General features: G+C 39.0%; 1 protein-coding gene across 3 annotated transcripts; it reads left to right on the top strand.

Annotated features, from left to right (window-relative positions):
* On the top strand, window positions 1–27,801 carry LOC126999900 (uncharacterized). 3 transcript variants are annotated; one of them, XM_050863034.1, is made up of 5 exons: window positions 148–168; window positions 1,981–2,260; window positions 5,425–6,440; window positions 14,918–15,858; window positions 19,130–19,254. In XM_050863034.1, coding segments are annotated over exons 2-5 (2,070 nt in total). In that variant the 5' UTR covers window positions 148–168; window positions 1,981–2,258; the 3' UTR covers window positions 19,241–19,254. The 3 variants fall into 3 exon arrangements, with proteins under 3 accessions (XP_050718989.1, XP_050718991.1, XP_050718990.1); XM_050863032.1 differs by lacking the exons at window positions 1,981–2,260; window positions 19,130–19,254 and adding an exon at window positions 27,324–27,801 and having other exon boundaries at window positions 1–168; XM_050863033.1 differs by lacking the exons at window positions 148–168; window positions 1,981–2,260; window positions 19,130–19,254 and adding an exon at window positions 27,324–27,801 and having other exon boundaries at window positions 5,425–6,389.

The following is a 27,801-nucleotide window of genomic DNA, read 5'->3' as shown; positions in this document are numbered from 1 at the left end:
TAGGAGAGTTTACCTCAAGATACGCCTTTGTAAGATTAGAATGCAATATAGCGAACGTCATTTGTCTGTTTTGTGGCTCCCGTCAGTGGCCGGCGTCAAGGCTCCGCAGCTTATACTGTAAACACCCAAGGGAAGTAGTTTCTTCTGCCTTATTCTCGCCCTTTCAAGGTAAGAAATGGGAATATAAGGTGCCTCAAAATCCTACACTGATCCCGCGAATTTTTGGCAGTATGTTCTAGCCGTCAAGGGGCAGTATAAAAGCGAAAATGGGAGATAAGCCTGGGGAAGATTACGTATGTACGCACACACCACCGGGCCAGGGTTGCCGCTGATGTGTGGCTGGCATTGATCTAGACGGGAACGGCGGGTGGCGGCTCATGCTACAACCATTTACACCTGTCTGACTTAAGCCCCGCGATCCTGCTTGTGGTGCCCTGCAGATGATGGATGCTGCTAAAGTTTTGACTGGAATAAATGAACTAGAGTCGTTTTATAGAGTTTGCATGTTACGTAATTGTATCAGCATTACAGTTTGGGTCATGGAGCAAATTGTTGTCTGCCATACATGTAATTTAGAGATGAGCTCTGCAGTCTTAGCTTTGATATACTGCTTCTTTAATTTCCCTCCAGATATTTTTATGTTTCTGGTATATATCGGTTATGCTAGACAACTTTTACTTATGATTAATACTCTTAGTGTTAGTTACTTGAAAATCGAATAAAAGGCATTTGATGGAATGTACTTTATATATGATTGGTTGGGGAATTTTGCCTTCGTTTAGCATTGCCCAGAGTAACATTTATATAAGGTTTAGTATGGTAAATGTAGTGAGCATCCCAGTGGTGTAGGGAAGGTAGGGGAGCAAACTCATGGCAAGGCTGTCACTAGTAAGGTTCGAATGGGATTTGCTTTGCCAGCTAGGAGAGTCCTCAAATCTGAAGATTGGGTATATTAGTTTGCAATCTGCAAACCTGTTATGGTAATTGGGGTGAATCATTCTTTGCCTCCAAAAGATGAAATTTTGCCTCCCAGTTGCAGTCGAAGAATGAAATACACATCCCAAAGCATATTATATAAAGGCTCAACCATTTCAAAGTAAACTAAAGGGCAGTTAATCGTAATGTGCATTTTAAATGCTCCTGCATTTTGTGTTGAATGTTAACCTACTGTGTGTTGAATAGTAACTTGCTGTGTGGGGGATAGTAATCTAAATGCTTCATGAAAGTTATTATAAGATAACAAAACCTTCCCAGTAACCTATGGATAGTAACCCACTGCCATTAAATAGTGACAACAAGACCAAGAAGCAATGTTGTCTAACAAAGGGCTGCCATGCTCTGCAAATTATTTACAAAATTCCAATATCCCTAAATTATTGTTCAGAATTGCTTCATATCAGTTGGAACAACAGTGTGCTTTTACCCCACCATTTCTATAGTCTCCCTAGTCCTCCCCATTACTGTGTCTTAAGTTTGTTGGATTGGAGGAACAATATCTGTCCCTTGTGTAGGCCAACCAGCCTCTTGCTGACTCCTTACCTTCTTATGTTCTTATAACATCATTTTTAGACACAGTAGATATGATTCACTGGTTAAACCAGAAGTAAAGCAATGTAAGATCTCTTGGTTGGAGGATGATTCTCATGGGGAAAATAATGGAGGAATGGAAGGATTTTCCATAATTATTTACTCCAATTATACTTGATTTGAGAATTCTCGTGAGCTGAAGGTTGGGGGTATAGACACACCTGCAGAAAGTTATGTATTTATATATAGTGTGAATTATAATAAGTGAGTGTGATTAATTAATCTACTTGAATTTTTAATCATACTACAGAAAACACTTTCTAGTAGGCATACATTTCACTATTTTTCAGGGAACTATGCAGACATTGCAAGAAACATAGAGGGGAGACACACAAATATATAACAAATTATCTTGCAGACAATGTAAGAAATAACTACAGAATGTTTTTTCAGATTCTTTAGGTATGCATGCAGACAAGATACAAACAAAATTACAGCACTAAAAGACAACAACATACTGATCCTCACTCCAAGACACAAATACTCAACACAGTTACACAGATACCCAATCAGTACACACATGAAGACAAGCAAATGCTTAACATGCCAGACAGCCCTTTCCCTGATGCTCCTATTGACTTAATGATTAATGGAATATATACAGAATTACTGGAGTGACAACATCGCCAAATCTACACTGGCCTGGATTTGAGCATGATTGTTAAGCATAAATGTAATCTTCATATTCATCTTTATCCCTACTGTTTTACTCAACCTTTTATAGTTCATTTATAGTATGCTGCAGTTTGCCACCAGTCTTGCTAAAAGGCGCAATGTCATTTGCAAATCGAAGATTATTTAGGTATCTGTTTCCTATTTTATTTCCCTTATTCCTCCAGCCAGCTTTTCAATATATCCTTTCAGGTGCACCATGAACAGTTGGTATATGTTTGTTAGAGATTACTCAAAGGCTTTACAGATGAGTGCCATTTCCTAACATATTTTAATGTGCTTTTTAAGAAAATCACAATTATTTTCCTCACAAATCACTAGCAGGTTATTTTTTTTACCCTTTACCCAGGGAGGAATGCTGATGTATGAGAAACAGCAAACAGACTACATACAACTCATCAGATCCTATCAGAAATAAAAGAAGTTTCATTTTAGGGGGTGCTAGGACACTGCAATTTAAATATAAGGGCTGGAAAGGCAGAAGGCAAGTGTGGTTGGGTTCCATGGGAAGAGTTCTGATGTCAAGATGGCGATGTGATGCTTGACTTTTGATCTTTGCACGAAATACTGACATTTTTCTGTAAAATTTTAATCATGGAATATTTGGAGGTTGCTGGAAAACAAAAATTTGTGAGAAAAGATATCACAAAACTTGGTGCACCATTGTACTCGACCACATCCAAAAGGATGTATCTAGATCCATGGCAAGAGGGAAAATATTTGTCAGTCTATCCAGGCCAAATGGCCTTTCTCTCTTAGTTTTGAAACTTATCCATTTCTTTCTGTTGGTAAACATTCTCTTAATCATAATGTAGTACCAAGTGGTAGTCTCATGTGGCAGTAGCAGCTTGCTGATATGCCTTGGCTTTGTTGTCAGCAGGAGTGTCTGAATTCTGTTAGCTCCTTTATATATATCTAAGGAGAAAAATTTATCTGCTATTTACTCGTTATTTATCATAAATTATCACCTTTAGCCCATATGATACGTACTTGAAATATTTAGAATAACATTTTATGTAGGCTACTTCCATTAATCTAGAGTTCATTCTCAACAGTGATAATGATATAGTTAGCACCTTTTAGCTTACAGTTAGACACAGCAGTGTTTTATCAGCTCATACTTGCATTAGTCATCATCTGTGCTTCATTGTACAGCAAATCCTGCAAAAGCTTATGGGCAGTAGCAGAGCTTGGAAGTATGAGAGTGAGGTAAGATAAGTTAGTAAAGAATTAAATATTGCAGGAAAATTAAAAGGGAACACTTCTTCCAGGTGAGATGAACTGGAAGTAGTAAACAGTACTTTCTAAGTACAAGTTACATACATTTATGTCGATTTCAGGTGCTATATCATATTAACACAATCTGCTAATCTAAGAAGATGCAGGCCTGATGTTACTTTAATTAATGAACTCAATATATATATCAGTTTTACCTACTAAAAGTTTGTGATAATTACTGAGAAGTTATCTTTTATCAGTTTTAATGGCAAGACTTGTGTAGGAAGACTGGACTCATGCAAACTCTTTGATTGTTCATATATTCTTAATGATTTTTTTAAAGTACATAGGAATAGTAGTTGTACTATGAAATAATTTTGCTGAACCTGAAAAAGATCAAAGCCAAAGGTTAGAATTATTTGCTGTCAAAAGGCCTATGCATCTTATTGTTGATCTTCATGTTTAATAACTATATAATACCAGTAGCAAGCTTCCATTTTGGGAGATATAAGCCTGTAGGGCTGCAGTTGCGTATTGCATTTCCTTTTTGTACTAACGTGCACAAGTTTATTGCTTGCACCACTGTGAGTAATAATCTCACTGGCATTGCATTTTGGGTTAAGAGAGACAACATGCTGGTTGGCACCCTTGGAGGTTATTGCATGATGTGTAGGAAGCACACAGCAGAAATGTATCAGCTTCAAAATAGATTCCAACTTGAATATTGTGTTATTCTCCAGGAGCATAGCCTGCCCTCTGAATAGGATGCAAGTGTAGAAGGTGGGTACATGAATAACATTTTTTTTTTTTTTTTTTCAATTGGTACAAACTAGGACTACATAATGAACACTTCAGATTGATTTTTTTCTCATCATCCCAGTTTCATTATCAGATGCATCTAATCTATGGCTCTTTTATATCTTGGCAAATGTTTCCATCCACCTCATGACACATCATTCTTATTTGCTGTTCTTCATCACATTTTCTATGCTATTTTTCTTAACTTGAAGTTTTTATTTATTTATTCTTTCTTTAGTATTCTTTGTAGTATGTATTGTGTCTTCTTTGCCAATCTCACACATTATAATGTCCATAAAAACAAAATAAACATTTCCACCCTTCTTCCAGCATGCTTCTTCTTATATACGGTATTAAATATAATCCCCTTCTTTCCTCTATTGGCTGATCTACTCACTTTTTTTTCCTTCATTTTTGTACAGTTTATCTGCAATAATAAAGAACCCCCCAAAAAGTTATGTAATGATCCAGCTAACCACTTCACATGGTGAATTGATGCAAGACAGAGAAGTCCGTGGAGCAAATCTCTGCTGCTTCAGATTTCTGATACGTTTTCATATGGATATAATGATTATTCATTGAACAAATATGCTGTCTAGTATAATGTAAAACTGAAACTTTACTCACAAAGTAGATGTTAATTAATGTCCAGGTGTGATTCTACAGAAATGTTAATGGAGATTAGATTTGGGGCATATAGGGAAATAATTTGTGTTGATTTACATTTCACTTACTATATATTTTTTTGTTGTTAGAGAATTTGTGGAACATTGTGTTTGAATTTAGGGCTTTGTACATTGATGGGTGAAACTATTCCAAAGTCTATGGACGTAATCCCATCACAATTGTGATTTCTGTGCAAATTATTTTGTAGCGATACTAAATGTTATTACCCATGTATTAAAATATAATGAAGTTTTCTTTGAAGCTGTAGGATCAATTTAATATGTGGCGATCAGTCTTAAGTTTTACCTTAAGCCAAATCTAATATCCAATCTTAGCATCTTCAGTTGTGAACATATTTATAAGAGCAAGGTGCTTTTTTATTGATTTTTTTTTTATTAAGAATAGGAAGTTAAAGATAATTGTGCAACAATGATAATTGAATTATTAATCGTATAATTGAAGAACACAATTGTTTTCCTCCAGGAGAGATGAGTGTGTGTACTCTGTGAAGATGTATACAGGCAGTGGGATAAGTAAGGAAACACAGCATATATCTCCTCACATAGCAGCCCACAAATCATCATTGGCACCAACCTCTTCTGTATCCAGTCTTACATCTGTGGGATTGAATTCTGGAGGACCGTATGATCTAGTTCACCATCACATCAATAAGGGTGGTTTCAACAATCATATTCCAACCTACAAAGTAGGAATGCACCAGCCCCATCAATCCATTGCAAAGGGTCTGGACCACGATGAAGTTTCTTCCATGGGGCGTCATGGGCACGCTGCAATGTCTCATCATTGCAGAAGCGCACCGCAAGACCTTTCTGCCCATGCTGCAGGGACAGATAAGACAATGCCCTTGGAACTAACACCTCATTCCTCAATTCACCATAAGCCCTTGCCTCACATCCACACTGTAGTTAGTCAAGGTGTCAGTGGTAACCAGATTGGGAGTTTAATGCCTGCCCATCAGACAGACCGAGGTTCGCCCTATTTCCGTGTGCCAGATTCTGTCATAAATGTGCAAGGCCCATCAGCTGTGCTTGTGTCCTCTGGTGGGGAGGGAGTGTCGTCATCCTCCCACTCCATCTCTCATGCATCTTCTATGGTACATGCAGTGTCGTCTCATAACGTGGCCACAAACTTAACAACAATGCCTCCAGCATCCTTGGCTACGACAGTTTCTCTGCCAGGTGGTGTGGCAAGTACTATGTCTAATAGCCACATGATGCCTAATGAGTGTAGTGCAGCTTCCAATGTTTCAACTGGATGTGTAATGCCACATTCAGATCTTAGAGATGTTAAAAAAGAAAAAGCAGAGCAGCTAGAAGGAATGGGCTTAGCAGCTGGCCAGAGACAAGTGTGCCATCCTGAAGGACCTCACAGAGACCTGGTCCGTCAAGCCCTCCAGGCAGTTGTCACCAACCCTCAACACAAAACTGGTAATGACCAAGAAGTAATTGAATATAACTACACAGCTGGTGATATAGCAGGTAATTCTGGTATTTCACTCATATCTTTACTGATAAAATCATTGCTTTTAATTTTCTTTCCTCACTGCAACTAATATACTTTTCTTACTTGTATTCATTGTTGATTTCAAGAAAATACATGATTAAATTGTATTGATCATATTTAAATAGACTGGCAACACAGTCTACAGTAATTTGATGATAAAAACAAACTAAAGAGTAAAAAAATATGTAGCAAAAAGTATTACCCTCACTGCTAACATTACATCTTAGTAGTGTTGTGGTACATTCCCCAGTTTGTGTTTTTGTATTCATTAAAATTCTTTGTTGTGTTACTTTGAAATATAAGAGAAAAAATATTAACATAATACAAAATATTTTAATGTTATTAGGGTGGTCCCAAAAATTTTGGATAAAAATTACAAATGTTAAATGCTGGAGTAAATGATAAAGGAAAATTCTTGTATAGATTTTGGAATCAGGAAAAGTGAGAAGGGAATGTTACCTTGTGAAGCCAAGATTATGTGTATGAAAGGGTTAGTGAAGGCTTTTTTTGCCGGATTTTTTTTTACATACCTATATTCTTACCACCGCGTACTCCTTTACTTTCAAAATTATGAAGTATAAATGTTCTGGATGTAAGGTTTTGTTGTTGAAGATAGTTGAAGAGCAAGAAATTGGTGAAATATTTACCATTTTTTGTGGTGGAAGTGTTGTAACATGGAAATCATTGTATATTCTTTCATGATGCTTTATTTGTGTTAGCACTTACACAAGCCTCTATAGTGAAAGGGTTAGCATGCCTAGCTACGAATCACTCGGCATGGGTTCGAATCCTGTCGATGTGCAGCTCACCAACTTGTTCATCCTTCCTTTGGGCTGGTCGATAAATGGGTACCTAAGGAAACCTGGGGAAGGTAACTGTGATAATCTGGATGTCACACTGTCCCTGTGTCTCAAGGTAATGGGTTATTTTCCGCCACAGGCTCAAGGGCTGATGTGACAAAGATGAGCTTTGAGGTAGCTTTATATATGCCCCCAACTTTTAGTTTTTACCTTTACTAACACAATTTAGGATGGGGACACAGTTATTGTGCATTTTAATTTCACTCTTATCAAGGGATATGCATTGTGAATTGATGCATAAGAGAATTAGACATTTTTTTCACAAGCCAAAACTTATGGAAGCTGTGACAAATCGAAATTTGAGTTGATATTCTATTACAGTACAGCAGTGCTTGAAATGAGCCTAGCTTGCTTGTGGAATTCTTGATTTTTTTCTCATGTAGCAGATAATTAATATTCTAGCAGACAAAAACTGATTTCATTAAATTAGACAGTATATGTTGCAAATTTTCACGTCCAGAAAGTGATGATGGTTCTCCTGACCTGTAGTGATTAAATTGTTTTCAACACTTTTGTAAAAGACCAGAGCTTGCCACAACATATTTTTTGTTACTTTTGATTTAGAACTAGCATTAATATACTTATTTATTGCATTTAGTATTCCCATCATTCTTGACTTTTCTTTCTTTTGGAAATAATACTTAATTTTGAGTTCTATAGCACTTTATGTGTGTGTGTGTTTGTGTGTGTGTGTGTGTGTGTGTGTGTTTATTGATTTACATAGTAAGAGCATACAGGATTTGAACTACTACTCTTTTTGTCTTCGTGTTTGCTGTTTCCCCTGTTCATATATACGTATTTCCTGTTTGTGACAGGCACATCCTTCATCTGCTTCTCCTTTATGTATCCCTCATGCTTTAATGTTCTTGCTTTCATGCTTTGACAAAAGATTATGTTCTATAACTGCACCCAAAGCTTTATCTTCCTTTACCTATTTTCTCATTCTCATTTAGAGTATACCCATCTTATACTTTGCACACACACACACACACACACACACACACTGTCCAGGGCACACCTTTGCTAACTGTGGGGGTTACAATTCTTCAGAATGTCATGTTTGATGAATTTAGGGTTTTATTTATATTGATAAAGTTAACACTCAATGTCGAAAATAGGGCCCAGAGAACCTTTGGTAAAGCTACAAGGTTTTCTTACCTTGATTACATAATATAGTAAAGATATGCAAGAATGTTATTCTGGGCATTAATCTAAATTTTTTTCCTATGATATTAGGCATGAAATGGATTTCAAGGGAATTCATATTGCAGCCTTTGACCAATGTCAAGATAGAGGGGTGGATGCAAGACGTTTGCATTCCACTTGGGAAATCTAGTAGGGTCTTGCCAAAGATGTCTAATTGGTGCCTAATAAAATGCCAGTCTTTAGCAAAAATGTAATATGTGACATAGTAATTCATGTATAAAGGGTTAATTAGTAATGCTACCTCAGCACTTTCACCCAGTTTCCCATTTGAAACCCTGCTTTTATTAGATTTTATTAGCAGAAATATTAAAAATCCTAATTAATTAATTAACATGAGTGTGTAATTTAAAATGAGGTGTTTGGTGTGATTGTTGTTCCAAGGCTTGCACATGGAGGTTTCTGTTGCTTACCTCTCACCCTCTTCCCATGCTGCCCCCTCTTGCCTGGCTCACCTGGCTTTTAATTGTCTTCAATATGTCATGTCATGCATTGTTTTTATCCATTATAGTGATACCCAGCATTTATCTCTCCATCCCTCTTTGGGCACTTTTCAGTTTCCTTTCCAGAGATGGTATCAGAGTCCATATTTGGGAAAATGCACTGATTAAGAACCCTTTGCTTTGAGCATAGTGGTACCAACCGTCTCAGTATGTTACCTTGTTTTTTTTAAAGCACCCCAGCCCAGTTTTTTAGGTCTTTCAATTTCCAGTCCTAGTAAAGGTTTTGTTTATATCAGTTGTCCTTAGTTAATATATTTCCTGTTTCATGAGCTTCCTCAATCATGGATGACTATTTGTTTGATTTAAATATGATTTTTTAGCATAATTTGTCTTCTCATTCATCTTCAGTTCTACTTGTAGAATTTCCCTGTTTATTTCAGCTGTCATATCCTGGAGTTCACCACTAGTTTCACTAAAAAGAAAAATGTCATTTGCAAATTGAAGATTACGTAGATATTTGTTTATTTTCATTCCCTTATTTCTTCAGTTGAGCTTTTTGAAAATTTTCCCTAATTATGCTGTAAACAGTTTAGGTGATATGGTATCTCCCTGTCCAACTCCTTTTTCTATTGAGACTTACAGTATCTGCATGAAATTTAATAGTCTCTTCCATCTTTATATGTTTTCAATAATTCTGCAATAAATTTCCTCATACACCCTTTTGTCTTATGGCATTCAACACCACTTAAGTTTCTACTGAGTTGAAGGCATTTGAGTAGTCAAGGAATGCCAAACAAAGAGTTTTACGAAATCATTTGTTTTATGTATTACTTGGTTTACTGTCTGGGTGATCCTGTGATCCATGGTTGAGAATCCATTTTGAAAACCAATTTCTTCCCACAGTTGGTTAGAATCCAATGTGTCTGAAATTCTGTTTGTGATTATTTTGGCCAATAATTTGTATATAACTAAGTTAGTGGATAGGATGATAGGTCTCCTTTTCAGTGCACCAGGATTATGGCTGCATTTTTTCAAACTTTTGGTATTTTCTCCTTCATGAGACAGTGAGGACTTTTGATATTTTATTCACATCAATTTTTCTGCCATCCTTTATAATATCTACACTGATACTGTCTCCCTTAGGAGCTTTCCCTCTTTTCATACTTTTCAGTGCCTCTTTAACTTAATCTTTTGTTACTCTGGAGTATCTGGGATATCTAGTCTTACTTCATTCTTGGACTGAATGTCTGAATGATATAGTTCACCTTAAAACTCATTAACCACCCTTATTATTTCACTCCTGTTGTACACAAGTTTTTCTTATGCTATACATCTGTCATTTCCCTATATCAAGTCTCCTCTTAACCACTTCTAAAATAGAATCTGGAATTAGTGCTTCTTTGATTCTCATCATGTTTAATTTTCTCATGTCCTGCTTTTTCTTATAGGTTTTGTAAGTTTTGCTGCTTCTATTTTGTCTCTGGCTGATTGTACTTTTATGTTTCTGTGCTTCTTCTTTGGTAGTTTGATGCTTAACCCGGTAGCAGCAGGGATCATGTTTCTTAGTGGTCCCTCTAAGCGAGAAAAATGAGAAAAAATCATCACTCACACAAACCATTTCATAATATGTATCAAAGCATTTGTGATCAGTTTATGTATCATCTATTTTGGGGGTGTTAAATCATGGCACAAATTTATCCCGTCGCTGCTACACGGTAAAGCCACAAGTTTGGCCCGGCGCTGCTACCGGTGTGGTGTCATGAGACAGTCGCTATAATAAGACATCCCATCCTGATCTGCGCATGTGCGGGCTTTGTTTACAAACAGAGGGTGGATGAGGTATGACACGGCACCATGTCTTTTGTCGACTGCCTATCATGAAACGTTCTACCTAAGTTATTCTTTATCTTTTTTAAAGTGATAAATGAGATGACCTACTCCCTTTGTATGTCAGTAAATAATAAATGAGGTAACCTATACCCCTTGTATGTCAGTAAATGTGATAAATGAGATAACCTGCACCCTTGTATTTCAGTAAATATTCTCCCGCAGTCTCCTCAGATTTCTCTTCTCATTGACTGTCATGTTTCTTGGATACTCTCCATTTAGTAGTATCTGAATAATAGGGTCCATGTCATCCTTGAATTTGGCCATTTTCCCACAATAGCTGCCATGGTGCCTTGCCGCCATCTTGCCTGGGACAAACGACGATATCAACACTCTGCTTGTAAACGTTGGGTTCCGCGCATGCGCAGATCAAGATGGGATGTCTTATTATAGCCGGATGCCTCATGACACCACACCGGGTTAAAGAGAGTTTACAGTGATTTTGTTTGTCATTTTTACCTTCTACTTCAAGTGCTGCTGCTTTCAAAATTTGTGAAGTTTTTCTTAATTTATTTTCTGTCAAGATTTTCTTTCCTGTGAAGGGCTGCATATCTATTTTGGATATTTACTGCAGAATTGTGTTATAAGGGGCTTTCTCTTATCAGGTGGATATTAATTTCACATCCAACAATTCTCTGGTCACTACCACCATTTACTTTGTTGAGGATTGTTACATTTTTCTTAACATCTGATCAGTTTGTTACTCCAGAACGAGATTTCTGCAACCATACTCGGTTCACTTTTTTGTCAGAGCATGTGCAATGAATATCTTATTTTCAGGGAGTGATTTTCTACGAATTTGATTAAAATGTAATCGATACCACACGCTTTATTTCGTTTAACCCCTTTACTCCGGCGATGCCGACGTTGCCGTCCAACGGGCGTCTGATGGCGTCACTGTATGGAAAGGGTTAGTCCTCTTCTAAACCTCTTAATCCTCTTCCATTTCCTCTTAATCCTCTTCTAAACCTTTTAAGAGGAAATGGAAGAGGATTAAGAGGAATTTAGAGGAGGATTGAGAGGTTAAGAAGAGGATAATCCTCTTCCATTTCCTTTTGACCCTTTCCATACTGTGACGCCGACGTCTGCATCACGGATGGAAAGGGTTAAAAATATGATCAAGTTCTTTTCTACACATTTTTGAATTAGGAACCTTAATCCTTGTTCCTTTATGCTGCCCTCAGCCTTGCCTTTTCAGTTAAATGCATGACTGCTCTTAAGCACTTTTTCCTCACCAAATCTCCTCACCTCTCTAAGCCTACAACATTCCATTTGATTTGACAGCTCTTCCATGAGTACTAATAAATCAGCATACATTCTCAAAGTCTGTGTATTGTAGGTGCTAAGGTTTAGTAAACAATGGTGGCCTGGTCCATTATCCCAGATATTCATTGCACCCCTTGCTCCAGAGTAACCTGATCATCATAGTAACCAGGCACTCCATTGCTGCTAGGTAGTAGAGGTCATTGGTTGGAGCATCCGGTCATTCTTAAGAGGAAGACAGTCAGTACCTCATGCTGCTGGCTTATGGCAATGTGCTGCGGGAGCACACTTGGCCAGGCTACTCCTAACAGGCCCTTAGAGTACAGTTGCACCATTCTATCATGGCCTTACTGGATTATTGTGGCATGCAAACCTATTCACCACATCATAGTGTTGCTCCAGTAAACATATACATGACAATTTTATGTATGTAATAGGATCTCTATTTGGCATTACGTAGTTTGGCAATTTACTATTTTGATGAGTATTAGGTGTGCCAAAACTTTAGTTATTGCAAATCATCAACTAAGTTTGTCTATCCTTCTAAGTCTAAATCAGATGCTGCATTCGTAATGAACACCACTGAGTGCCAGGGATCGAACCCGAGCCTTCCGAGCGGAAGTCAGGGCAACATAGGCTCCGGTTCAATCCCCGGCACTCAATGGTGTTCATTACGGATATTTTCACTGTGTTACTGCAGTTTCTCTAAAGATGCTGCATTGTTTAAAATTACTGCCACAGTGTGCAGAGACAAATGAATCTACCAAAATCCTTTATTACAATATTTTTATTTTCATTTTTACTTCTGTTATTTGATGAAATTCAATATATATATATATATATATATATATATATATATATATATATATATATATATATATATATATATATATATATATATATATATATATATATATATATATAAACTTCAGTTTACTTCACTTAAATGAGTTCAAAAGAATGCTGTGAATGATCTATATATAAATTAAGTTGATCACTCCACAAATGAATGAACCAATAGAGTGGTGGATGAGTGGAACAGACTTGACAGGCATGTTGTGGGTGCGAATACCATAGATACATTCAAGAAGAGGCTGGATAAATTCATGGATAGTGAGGTTAGGTGGGGTTAGGCTTACAGGAGCTGCCTTGCATGGGCCAACTGGCATCTTGCTGACTCTTTACATTCTTCTGTTCTTATGTTCTAAAACTACCTGTTCCATCAGTTATAATAATTTATCATAGAATATGTTTATTATAGTAATAATTAATTCTGTGCACTGTAACAGGGCCTAAGCATTGCTCCATTGATGACGTTGCAGTTGCTTATCCATTACCATCAGTTGAAAGCAAACTGTCGATGCTGTATGAAGCAAGCATAGCTGTGTATTTTTTCAGCAATGATTCAGCAATTACTCGAAAGTATATGAAGCGAGACAGTAAACCCTCCCTTTAACAAACCAATTAGAGGTAAGGGGGTGACATCATATCCAAAAATCCATCATATCTGAGGGACCCAAACTTTTTGCATATAACAAACTTTGTTTGTTATATGGGCTGAAAGTTCGCTATTTCTGACCATTACTGTATATAATGAAATTTGATCATTATATAAGATGAAAGATGAAGCATGGATGAACGAGAGTGGAGGTGTTCACAGTCGGGTAGGCAAAGCTAAATTTACTAGACATGCACTGCCCAGGCAGCTTTGTTTCCACCGTCGCTGACTGACTCGTGTGTACATGTACAGCCAGCCCACCACTGAACAAAACCTGCACACACACACACACACACACACACACACACACACACACACACACACACACACACACACATATTTAGAGCGGGGTGGAGAATCTGGACAGAGAGGACCTGTGTGTGTGGAGCGAGAGAGAAACATGGACATGGAAAGAAGTTGAGGATGACCATGTGTAGGCGAAATGTGAAAAAGTTTGGCTTCCCAAACAGAAGCATTGAGCTGTGGAATGGACTGGAGGTGGAGGTGGTTTGTGCAAGAAACATTCATGATTTTAAGGAAAAGCTGGATAAGAGCGGATATGGAGACGGGACAGCGCGAGCCTAGCTCTTTTCTCGTATGTCACAACTAGGTAAATACAAATAGGTAAATACACACACACACACACACACACACACACACACACACACACACACACAGGCTGGATAAATGTAGATATGGAGGCAGGACTATTAGAGCTTAGCTTGGGCCCGGTACAAGTAGGTAAATACAAATATGTAAATATACACACACACACACACACACACACACACACACATTGCTATCTTGTTGTCTGACAGGGAGCAAGCAGAGTCTTGGTGTAGCTTGTAATCAATAACATTGGGCAAGAACGTTACATTCCAAATTAAAGTCACCAAAAATTGTAAAATTGATAATTGATTCAGGGCATCATAATTAATTGATCATTTTAAATAATTTGATGTTATTTTAACATCATACTATACTGTTATTCCATCTCGTTTATATGTTCTTACCTATTAGATGTAATGACCTTCCGTTGTGTTTAGTATATATAATTATAAATATTGTGTTGATTTTTAGAATTATTGTGCCAAAATCATATGCATTTGTTGTTCATCCCTTAATTAACCTTCATATTAATTTGCTGATAAATGTGAAAGGAGACTGTCTGAAATACATATTGATGTTACTTTTCTGAAGGACCTGTACTGTTTTCTGTTTTGGGACCACTCTAATGTATATTTAAAAACCTTACATGACTGCTAGTAATTAATCATAATTTTAACTGATTTCCACAGAGTTGTTGATGATGAACATCCAGGTCAATGCATCACTACAAGCCATGAACAAAGGCAATGTTCCACCAGAACAGGAAGCAGGAGAAGTGGTTATGCTTCAGCCAGCAGAAGTTGATGAAACAAGCAGCGTAACTTCATTTTCTCAGAGTCCTAAGCGTCGCCGTCCAAAACTGTCAGATGAAGCACAAGCAGAACGGCGAATCAGGATTGCCTTACGCATGAGGGAAAAAAGAGCAGAGGAGTCAGATGAACAAAAAAAATTACGTAGAATAAGAGAAGCGGAGCGTATGAGACGCAAAAGAGCAGCAGAAGATGAGGAACAAAAAGTAAGGAGGAGATTAGAAGCTGCTGCCAGAGCGAGGAATCGACGTGCTTCTATGACTATGGAAGAGAGGATACAGGACAGGGAAAGAGCAGCTGAACGCATGAGATTGAGACGGGCCACCGAGAGTCCTGATTCAAAAACCGTACGTCGCGTAAAGGCTGCAGAGCGAATGCGGAAAAGAAGAGCTACTGAGACTCCCGAACAGCGTAATCAGCGGCGACAAAATATAGCAGTCAGAATGAAAGCTCGGCGCAAACGCAAAAGTGAAGAAAGCATTAATGGTGATGATGAACCAGAGGTATTAAACCAATCAACAAATGCTAGATTAGTGAAGACTGAAGATACTAGGAGTGCCACACACCAAGAAAGTTCCGAACCAGTTGTGAATGTGAACCCTAACCATTCAACACCTCAGACTGTTACATCCTCACCTCACTTATATGTACCATCCACTATTGGTGCGGGTGGAGGAAGTGTTGCTGTGTTACATATGGATTCCTCTTTGCCTTCCATGTCTTTAGGACATCCACCCAACCCTGGACTCTCCACTGTTGACATGACCCAGCTGGGTCAGCCACTTTCCTTACAAAAGACCAGCTCAGCAAACCAGGAACAGGTAAATCTACATTTTGCTCCAGTTTTATCTTTTCTTTATATAAATTGCCCATAAAATAAGGATAACTTCCATGGGAAGCAATGAGAGTTTAGAAAGGGAATGAGACTTATATTTAATCAAATACCTATTATTGCACCTTGCTAGGACATTGAATAACATTGCATGACTGATGTAAATGTTATGTTTTGGAGTATGATGCCTAGTTACCATACATATATACAATTGAGAGTCCTTTAATTCAGTCATCAGTAGTCTGGCACACCCGACTTGTTTTTTGTCCAGAGATAATCTGCTACCTTTGCAATGGTCCAGTTTTCCCATTGGTAGCAGATGGGTGAATTACAAAGAAGGGATGCCTACCTGTCCATCAATACTGTTAGTACTGTTAGTTTTAGTATCCCAAGTACTGTTGAAATAACTGAAAGTACTAGTACTGTTAATGATACTGATAGAAAACCAAAGGCAAAGAAGCACTGTGTGATGCAGCTAGCTTCAGCATAGGAGCACCAAAATGCAGGCAGCTATGATCCCAATGATTCAGTGCTGCACACGTACAATTCTCACCAGCTGACAGAAGTTTGATATATAGCTACACTCACCACCACAACACTACCTTGCAGCTGCCCACAGCGTGTAGTAACAAGGTAATGTTGTGAGTGAAACACAAGTGTCACTCCATCTTTGTTTACTTTTGTCAGCTGATGAGGACTGGTAGACCAATAAGAAGACATGGGTACTTGCATATGCACAGTTCTCTATCTCAGAAAATAGGCATTCCCTTAATTACTAACTGCTGCTAGTGTAACATCAAAAGTTGCTTTGGACCAGATTACTGAAACAACAGCTGTTCATGTGTGGTTCAGGTTACCTTAATCCCTATGGCATAATACACTGTGGAAGAAACATTATAAGATCTGCAGCCCTTAAGAGATTTTTCCCAATCTACTCTGCATCGTTGAATACAAAGTGCCAGCCATAACGAATCACACTCCCTGTAACTCTGGGGTGAGCTGGGCTGTGCATGCATAGACATTTTGGTAACATTTGACTTGGGGTAACATTCTGGTCAGCTATACTGACAGCTCTGGCACAAATGTTGGGGTGTCAGTGATGGATAGTAACATGTTGGTGGCATTTGATATGCTAAAAGGACAGGTCCCATTAATTTCAGTACCTTGCATACCAGAACCTAAGGATAGTGGAACTGGGAATACTGGCACCAATGCAGATGGGATGCCAGAGACAGAAAGACACATGGCATGGGACATCTAGCCTCAGTAGTGATTACTGCTAAGAAAGTGGGGATGAAATGAAAAAAAATATTACTTATGCATGTACTAGCTATAAAAAAAATAATTGGCACCATAAATGCATGATACAGTATGCCACATCAGATGTTACCATGTTACCTTTTCCTGCCTGCAATGCCATTTGGTGCAAAGGGCTTCTACATATTCTCTGCTTCAGTCTCTGCCCTGTCCTTATCTCTTTCTGCAGTATTCTCAGCCAAGTAGCCTGAGGTCTTTCTTTCCTCTTAGTACCTTGGACATATTAACCAGTCTTTAGGCTAGAATGTAAGTGCATTGCCCAGCCATTGCCATCTACTCTCACTATTTCTTCATTTATATGGTGTGCTTCTGTTGTCTTCATTAATCACTAACTCATGCTGTTTAATCCATTATATTTTTTGTAAATATGTGTGTGTGTGTGTGTGTGTGTACACACACACACACACACAATGAGATCTCACCAATAACATCTAAATGGTATCAGAAAAATGGTGTTATTTACGAAAAGATTAAGCTGTGGCTCCGCATAAAAAGATTGAAAATGATCTCGCAGACACAGACAGACTGTATGAATGCAGTCTGTCTGTGTGAATGCATCCTGCCTTTTTGGGGAGGGCTTGGGCTTTGCTAACACTTTAACTAAATTTTGTATGTGGGGACTTTTTCTGGGTAATCAACATTTTTTTAGATAGTATGTTTTTGCCAAAAGATGTTGGTGACACAGTCGCTACTGTGCTTACTTAAATCACTAGTGGTTATTTATTACTGGAAGCCTGATTTCTCCCATCTTTGATTGATGATTAGCTGAGTAGCAAAGTAGCAGCAACAAGAATGGTACCTTGCTTGAGGCAATCAGCTTTTGAGGAAAGATTACATAAATTAAGACTGTCCACATTAAAAGGAAAGAGGGAGAGGGTTGTTCATAATACAGTATTAAAAGATTGGGGGTCTTAGATTGGTCGAACAAAACAAACCTCTTGATGATAAGAGTCAAAGGAAAGTGGCCAAGGGAGATGGGAGTGCGTTTGGGAGGTCCCAGCAGTATCTATAGATTGGCTAACGAGCTCCAAAGCTCTCCCCCAAAACTCTCTTTGGGAGGGTACTGGCTGGCAAACACCAGTCCAGCATGTGACGACCACACGAGCGTAGCTTACTTCCTGTATATCACAACTTGGTAAATACACACACACACACACACACACACACACACACACACACACACACACACACACACACACACTGCTCTGATAGCTCAGTTGGTTGAAGCACTGCGCTGCCAGGCTTCGCGGCGTGGCAGGCAGAGGTTCGAGCCCCGCTCAGGCCGAGTTTTTTCCGCTGACTAGGAGTGGTTACTGCCCCCCCTTGAGCAAGGGGGATGGGGTGTGTGGTGTGTGAGGTCCTGGCAGTACCCAGAGATCGACTAATGATTGCTCTATTCGGATGGGTACTTGCTGGCGATTGTGAGTCCAACTCTTGATCAGGCCATGGTGAAATACACCCACACTCACACATGCAGACAAATAGTAAGAAGGTGAAACACTGGTCTAAGCTCCCAGTAGCAATTTGTAACTAAACAATGCCTATGCCAGCAAACAGCTGTAAGCTATGAAGGAGTAAACTGTCTCCATAGTTGTATGGTAAACAGAAAAGGTGCATGCTAGTAGATGGATGCAAAACCCTCCCCAAGCTGACCACATTACCAAAGTTTCATTACAAATTATGTGACTTGCATTCAGCAGAGTAGTACTACTTACTCGTATTATTACATTTATGAGCTGTAATCATTGAGATTATTGCTTATTATTAGAATATAGTCTATACTTTAGTGGGAAAAGACTTTACATGATTTTCTCTTCCAATTTAGGGATAGCAGTTCATTGATGACTGCATGCAGGGAGATATTGGTATAAGGAAGTCATGGTAGGGTGATGAGAGCAGGGAGATGCTGTTAGCTCACCTGCAAATCACTTTGTGCATTTCAGCCCCTACCAGCACCTCGATGGGGGTCAGGACATTTCACCCGCTGCCCCACAGTTCATCCGCGCTTGGATAGGAATCTCCCGTGGTGGCCATGGAAACCCACAGATACTTAAAGCTGGAGAATTTGGTTGGTAAACACTTATGATGCTTAAAACCATGGTTGGTGTGAGAAACATTTAGTCTTTTGGGTGGCAGTTACCACCACAGCTGCCTATCCTCCTGCTGTCAAATACCCATTATCAGATTGATTAGAATTTTGGGGAGTGCTCTTTTGCTGAACCTTATGTGTTTTGTGTTGTTTAGAAAAACAGCTCAAAATAAGTTATTTGAATAGAAAAGGGGTAGATTTAGTTACAAGCATGCATTATGTGTTTGTAATGAAATTGGGAACATCTACATAGTCACTATGATTCCTCTCACCGTGCAATTAGAATGGATGCAGAATTACACTACATGATGAAGCCTTGATCATGAAACAGAAACAAGAGGACACTAATTAGATATGAAGGTCTTACATCAGGTTCTTAGATGCCACTGCATGAGAAGTAAAGGTAGTGAAATAGAACATTCTTTGGGTAGTTCTCTGATATGCAGGTGTTACATTTAGCACCATCTGAATCTAAGGCATAATTAGAAATACTGTAAAGTCTTTTTTCCTATGTTTTACATGAGGGATTGTCAGATGTGAAATAGTAAGGTTAAAAAAAAAAAAATCCAAAATGCAACATTAGTGCACAGAAATATTAAACAGTTATTTAATGGAATAAGCTTTTTTTTTTTTTTTTTTTTTTTTTTTTCTCTCCTCTTGCTGTGTAAATAGTTGGAAAAATATTGAAGGAATATTTAAAGAACCCAGTTATCATTTGGAGTAAACTTAATTTCATACTAATGCATGAGGAGTGACAAAGAAAGAAATGTTTAGGATCTACTGAATATTTATTCAGTAGATGGCTTACAGCTTTTGCTGGCATACGTGTTGAATGGGTATCATCATCATCATCATTTCATCGATGCCTGCTCCTAGGAGCTCCCACCAGGGGATGGCCATGGCAGAAGAGCTTCCAACTTTCTCTATCCAGACACTTCCTCCTTTTCAAAGATCTTTCCCCCCCTCTACCTAGCGTACTCTTGCACCCTATCCCTCCATTTCACTGGAGATCGTCCTCTAACATTCCGTCCCTCTATCTCACTCACATACACCCTTCTGGTCATCTTACTCTCCTCCATTCGCTCCATGTGGTGAAACCACTTTAAAGTCTGTTGCTTCACTTCTTCCACCACTCCACACTTCTTCCCTTCACCCCCGTGACACATTCCAAAACGCTCGTACACACTTTCATTACTCATTCCGTCCATTCTATTCACACCACAAGCACTCCTCAAATAACTCATTTCCACTGCCTGCACTCTAGACCTCTGACTTTCATTCCAGGCCCATGTTTCACTTGCATATGTGAGGGTTGGTACTATTATTGTATTTCTCAAATCCCTCTTTACCTCTATGCCCACACTTCTGCCATTCATGATTTGTCCCAAAGACCCTACCACCCTTCTTCCTTGCAATGCCCTTTCTCTTATCTCTCCCTCCATACCACCATGCTTACACATAACTGATCCAAGGTACTTAAACTCATTGACCTCCTCCATTCAAAATTATTTTGCATTCTTTTTCACATTCAATTCCCACTCTATATGGGCATACAAAATCTGCAACCTCACTTCTACTTCGCTCACAAACCATCACTTTACTTTTGTTGACATTTACTTTCAGCTTTCTCCTGTTACAGACACTATCAAAAACACTGACCAAATTTTGTAGGTCACTTTCATTTTCTGCAATGAGCACTGTCATCAGCAAACAGTATCGAATTCAGTACCCACTTCCTTCCCTCAGTGAACATTCTTACTCCAACTTCCCCAACTTTGCCCTTCATTTCTCTAATAACACCATCCATATAAATATTGAATAACCATGGTGATATGACACACCCTTGTCTTAAGCCCACTTTTATCTCAAAATGCTCACTTGTTTCTCCAGTAATTTTGACACATGCAGATGCATCCTCATTGAAAGACTTTATTGCACCAAGCAGTTTTCCTCCCACACCATAAATCTTTAAAACATCCCACAATGGGTATCATAACCAATGGTATTACAGTTCAAAGCTCCCAAATATAATTAACTTCATCTTTGTCAATACTGGTTGTGGAACAGTAAAGGAAATTAGTGAAACTTTTTTTATTTATTTTTATTTATTTATTATTTTTTTATGCTATACAGTATATCCTCTATAATTCAGACCCCAATATTTTGGATATCGGACAAATCAGACTCAGGGTTTGAGACACATCCACAAATCAGACCAAATTCTGGGATATATGGCATCTTCAGGCAGCGTTAACTTGGATGTTGTAAATCAGTTGAAGATCTTGTTTATAGCTAGAAATTTGGTGTGAAACTGGACCACACTATTTTAAAATAAAGGCTGTCTCACTTCCCTCCTGAATCCTCATTGACATAGGGCGGGAGGAACACGGGTGCTCATTAGTTGATTTTATTTTTTGATGGTATAGACACACAGGAAATTATTAAATTAATTTTTAAATTCAACAATAGCTTAGATTTGTGTGCAACAGATGCTTGCAATTTTTTCCTCTGAAACTAACTTTCATGATGCACATGGCGTGCCTCATACTTTTCTGTTCCATTCTTTGTTTACAACCGCTGCCCACATTGCTGCCACCTTGTCCTTGCCACTCTTGCACAAGACAGTACTCCAGAGGTGTATAAATTCATATTTGTACTGCCTTGCACTACTCCAGCTCCCCTGTGGTGTCTTAATCTTTTATGCAAGAATTAATCAGAATTATTGGCCAACGGTGGAACAGCCTTGCTTGGCTAAGCTTGTTTTTTTTAACTTTGGTTACTTCAAATTTTGAAGTATTCTGGATAAGTCTCCACCAACTAGTCTGATTTATGGAGGGTTTACAGTAGCTGGCTTCAAAGCTCATCTCCGGCATATATGCCATTAACCCCTTAATGATGATGATGCCACTGGTGTCATATAATTCTTTCAGACGTGGGCAACAAGCATGACGCCAGCGCCTGAGAGCAAGAAACTATCTGGAATTTGAAGGGCAGGTGTAATTATGTCTCTGTCGTTGCTAGTTGACTAACTGGCACCTCTTTTGTCCCTTACCACGGTAATACCACCACTCCATGCTAAAAATAGCATACAATTCCTGCCTACGCATCATGGTCTGCAGAGCAATTATGTTCCCTCAGCCGATCTGTTTTCGCGTTCTTCCTATAGTTTCTGCTCGTTGTGTGCGTGCTGAGCGTAGTCTTAACACCTCCACTTATATACGTGATGTTCTAGATCAACCAATATCTTGTTCACAGGGGTGTTCAGAGAGTGGGAAGCAGAAGTTGGATTTTTTTAGGAATCATGGAATTCCAGCCAAACGGTCTGTCCAAATAATAATCTGATTTCACAGTTGAGTTATACGGATGATTTTCTACAACTTTTATTCAATGAGATTCATTCCAGAATGAAAAAAACTACAAAATTTTACCAAATTTATTTTTCGAGATTCACCACAACTTTGGCTCTCTGTAGGCAGTAAATTTGCGAGTCAAAGATTATACTATACTTTTCAGACTCCATCGTGATAAAATGAGCAACTTCAATAAATTTTCCTGTATGTCGCACCAGTAAAAAAGTTGGAATTTTGGGGGAATCTTGGAATTCCATCCAAACGTGATAACCTAGAAAGAAACAGATTTCACAGCAGGGTGCACCAGAAATTTTTCTATAAAACATCTTTTATGACTTTTTCTCAGTTTCAAAGTGTATTTTCCACTGACTTTTGCATTATGGGGGGATTTCCCGAGAAAAACTTTTGCGGTGTAATGGGGTTAAGCACACACATACTTATACACACACACACACACACACACCTTCTTTTAGGGATGGTATCCCCAGCTTTTCCAATCTTTCTTGGTAATTTAAGTCTGCCCTAGCCTGGTGGTCTTAATGTACCAAGAAAGAGAGAGGTGATATGACTGCAGTTTTCAAGGTGATGAAAGGAATAGATAAAATCGATAGAGAGGATCTGTTTGTATGGGATGAGAGAGCAACTAGAGGACATGAAAGGAAGCTGAGAAAGACAAGATGCCTGAAAGATGTAAAGAAATACAGTCAAGCCTTGGTTTACGAGTCTAATTCGTTCTGGAATTTTGCTCGCACACCAAAACATTTGTAAACCAAAACGAATCTCCCCATTGAAATTAATGTAAATCCCAGTAATGCGTCCCATGTCTCAAAAAAAATATTGATATTAAAATCATTTTAAGTTATTTATTACAGAATTATTATTATTATTATTTTTTTTTTTACTAACAAATTGCAATTATAAATAATATGAAACACAAATCAATGTGTTTCACAAAGACTCCCGCAACTGCTAACTATGCTCCAGGTGTAGGCTTCGCCCCGGGGTTTAACCCTATTCTCGAGGCACCGGAACTACGTTCGACCACCAACATGAAGCTAACCCAATGTATCGTCCGAGATGGAGGGTGAACAGGAGTCAGTCACGTCCAGGAGGGCATACAAGCTGCAAAGACTTGCCCCCCGTTCCTGTTGCAAGCATAGTATCTACCGTTCCTTTTTTCTTCTTTGCAGCACCATCCCTTTTAACCATCTTTCTTGGGGACATTGCTAAAGCACAAAGAACTCACACTGTAGTGATGAAAACATGACACGAGCGCACGGATGCTATTCCTTCGAGTTTACAATTTGGACTGAGACTAGAGCTGTCATCTGGCGGTCAAGAATTACCCTAGACCAAGCAAGAATCAACCCCAAATCTTGCAAAATTCTTGCGTTTCTTGTTCTGGCGTGTCAGATTTTGAAGAATTCCCCCCAATTCTTGGCAAGAATCGGGGCTCCTGCGCAAGCCACTGCTGGGCTGGGTACGGCCACTGTCTTGCTGGCTACACCTCCATAGGCCTATGGCGATGACCATTTCCTGAGCTTTCTATAGGTAACCCCCATGTGGGGCTGGACAGTTCACGAGGTTACTGTTGTACCACAGACCATTTTAAAGCATCATGATGATAAACAAGAACTTCCCCTCATGAAAACATCGTCATCATTAGAAACAAGAAATTGAAACAATGCCATTTGTCAATATTTTGGAGAAAAAGGACGTTTTAAGAAACTCCATCTCATGCAATGATGCTAAGTAGCTACTGAAATACTCCTAATGAACTGTAGATCTCGTAATGTGCTGAAGCCCTCCAGAGACCCTTCCTATGTCCTCACTTTCCATTTCCCTATTTGTCTCATAAACTCGAGAGAGTAGTTCAGCATGCTCTCTAAAGACAGATTCTCTCTTTTTCCACACCACACTACATTCACACAACATACACACCATCTCCCAAAATTTTACAAATTCAAAATGGTGAAAATTAGCATTGCCTTGGAGTCCCCACCTTAGGGGGGACCACAAATTCCCCCAGGGAGGACTCTCCTTTTGGCTGCCGACTTGAGAGGTTTCTTGATAACTCCTCAGACCTCTTTCTTATCAATTTCTGCAACATTTGCAGTCTTCGTTCCAATTTCCAATCTGCGGAGCACCATCTTTCCTCCTCTAAACCTCACCTTCTCTTCCTCACCGACACACAGGTCTTGGCAGCTACTGATAGCAATCTCTACTCTGTTCCTTCCTACTATCTCTATCCTAAATTTCAGTCATCACTTGCTCTCGTGCCCATGACCTTGACTCCTCTGAATTTTCCGCCATCTGGCTAAGTCTTCATTGTCATTCTATTACTAAATACATCTGTGCTGCTTATCTCTCACCTAGCTCTACTAACTATGTAAAATTCTTTGACTACTTGAACTCTAAAGTGGAGCACATCTTGACCCACTCTCCCTTCACTGAAATTTCCATCCTAGGAGATTTCAGTGTTCACAACCAGCTTTGGCTTTCATCCTTTTTCACTGACCAGCTTTGTGAACAAGCCTACAACTTTGCTCTCCTCAATGATCTAGAGCAATTGGTTCAGCACCCTACACGTATTCCCGACTGTCTTGGAGACAAGCCCAACATACTAGACCTCTTCCTTACTTCTAATCTTTCTACTTACTCTTTCTTACTTACTTATACTTCTGTATCCTGTCCTATCGCTCCTGTACAGCCTCTGGACCCACTGAAGAGGCAATGCTTCTGGCATTTTGCTTCAGCTCAGTTGGACAACCTGAGGATGTACTTTTCAGATTTCCCAAGGAATGATTACTGCTTCCAGGAGAGTGACCCCTCTGTGTGTGCCCAGTGCATCACAGAGGTGATTGTCTCTGGAATGGAGGCACACATTCCACGTACTTTCTCTACTCATGCTAAAAAGCCTTGGTATAATCACGCTTGTTCTTGTGCTATCAAAGATAGAGAGGCAGCTCACAAAAGGTACCAGAGCCTTCACACTCCTGCTAACCATGATCTTTATATTTCTGCCTGGAATTGTGCCAAATCTATTCTTTGATTTACCAAAAGCTCTTTCATCCATAGGAAATGTCAAAACCTTGCTTTTTCTAATTCTTCCAGAGACTTCTGGCACCTAGCCAAAAATATCTCCAATTTCACTTCTTCATCTTTCCCTCCTCTACTTAACCCTGACGGCAGCACCGCCGTCTCACCTATCTCTAAGGCTGAACTCTTCTCTCAAACTTTCTGTAAAAATTTCACTCTGGAAGATTCTGGGCATATTCCTCCTACTCATCCCCCCTCTGACTCCTTTAAGCCTGTTATTAAGATTCTTAAGAATGATTTCTATGCCCTTTCTCGCCTCAACTCTCAGAAGGCTTATGGACATGATGGAGTGCCTCCTATTGTCCTTAAAAACTGTGCTTCTATGCTGACACCCTGCCTGGTCAAACTCTTACGTCTCTGCCTATCAACATCTACCTTTCCTTCCTGCTGGAAGTACGCCTTCATACAGCCTGTGCCTAAGAAGGGTGACCATTCCAATTCCTCAAACTACTGCTCCATAGCTTTACTTTCCTGTCTATCTAAAGCTTTTGAATCAATCCTTAACTGGAAGATTAAAAAGCACCTTTCCACTTCTGACCTATCTGATCGCCAATATGAGTTCCGCATGGGGCGTTCTACTGGTGATTTTGTCACTCTCTTAACTGACTCTTGGTAATCCTCTCTTAGCCGTTTCGGTAAAACTTTCTCAGTTGCACTAGACTTAGCGAAAGCTTTCAATAGAGTCTGGTACAACTCATTGCTTTTTAAACTGCCCTCTTATGGTTTCTATCCTTCTCTCTGTTCCTTTATCTCCAGTTTCCTTTCCGGCCGTTCTATCTCTGCTGTGGTAGACGGTCACTCTTCTTCCCCTAAACCTATCAACAGTGGTGTTCCACAGGGCGCAGAAGCAGGATGGCAATCCTCCACCGATTTCATTTCTTTTTTTATTTATACTGGTTATTTGATAGCCCTGTATTCTATGGTATATATTATAAGACAGCTATGGACTATGAAGGATCATAAGCATTAATAATGGTAAGTTTACAGTTGTTATTGGACAAGACAAAATAAAGACCCTTAAAACACCCCAAAGAAGAACAAAATCAATAAAAATTTGTACCTTCAGCATATAACACGCAGGGTTAAACTTTCAGGTATTTTTTCAGTGAAAAAGGTGCGCGTTATACGACGCAAAATACGGTACCTATATTGATACTTGATACTACTCAATTCGTACATGTATCTCCGCGGTACAGTGGTTTATGTGCTTACCTATGAATCTGTGGGCCTGGGTTCAAATCCAGGCCTGGGCAGTTGTCTCGCAGTCCATCCAGCTGTTAACAAATTCTTCCTTTAAAAATGATAAAATAATGGGTACATGAGGAAGGTTAATCATGGTAACTCGGATGTTGCACTGGGCCTGTGTCCCAGGTTAATGGGTTCTCACCCACCACAGGGTCAATGGGCATTGGTAAGGAGATGAGCACTGTGGCCATGCATGTGATAAATGGTATTTGGTGATACATGGTAATGGAAGTGTAAATGCATGAAACCTTAACTCTAGAATTATCAGATAAGTAATATTTAAGTTTTAGAATGTTACTTTGATTTGTTTTTATAGATGTACCCAAGAAAAAAATTCCATATTTCTTTCCTCAGAAACAAGCAGTGGCGACCCAAGATACTCCAACTTCAATGTCATCTCAAGAGACCTCATCGCTCTCCAGCTTCATCACAATCCCACATAGCACTTTGGAACCCCTCTCTCTGCACAAGGCATCAAGCTACCACCACCATATACCCCACCTCTTACACTATCATCAGCCACACAGTAGTTCTGTACAGCAGCATCCACAACACCACCATCTCCATCACCACCACCATTCATCTCACCATCACCAACAACGTCACCAACACCAGTAGCAATTAATTCTTAAACATTTGACACATTCAGTTTATAAAACTCATGTTTTATAAGTAGGGGTACATGATTAATATTTTTATTCTTAAGAATAGGGTTAAGTGTGTTTCCATCACTGTTTATACTATGAGGTCTGTGGGATGCTTTGAAAGCTTCAGACTGTCATGTGGCTCCTACTACATTGTATACCTCCAAAATACAACTCTTTATCATGAA

Source organism: Eriocheir sinensis, chromosome 17 (genome assembly GCF_024679095.1).
Source record: "Eriocheir sinensis breed Jianghai 21 chromosome 17, ASM2467909v1, whole genome shotgun sequence".
Classification (NCBI taxonomy): Eukaryota; Metazoa; Arthropoda; class Malacostraca; order Decapoda; family Varunidae; genus Eriocheir; species Eriocheir sinensis.
The sequence above is the reverse complement of the archived record's forward strand: the minus strand, read 5'-3'. Positions and strand labels throughout refer to the sequence as shown.

Coding starts and splice junctions, on each gene's coding strand:
- LOC126999900 (XM_050863032.1), top strand. CDS start 5,453: ATGTATACAGGCAGTGGGATAAGTAAGGAAACACAGCATATATCTCCT. Junction 6,441..14,917: donor CACAGCTGGTGATATAGCAG/GTAATTCTGGTA, acceptor TGATTTCCACAG/AGTTGTTGATGATGAACATC. Junction 15,859..27,323: donor GCTCAGCAAACCAGGAACAG/GTAAATCTACAT, acceptor TTCTTTCCTCAG/AAACAAGCAGTGGCGACCCA.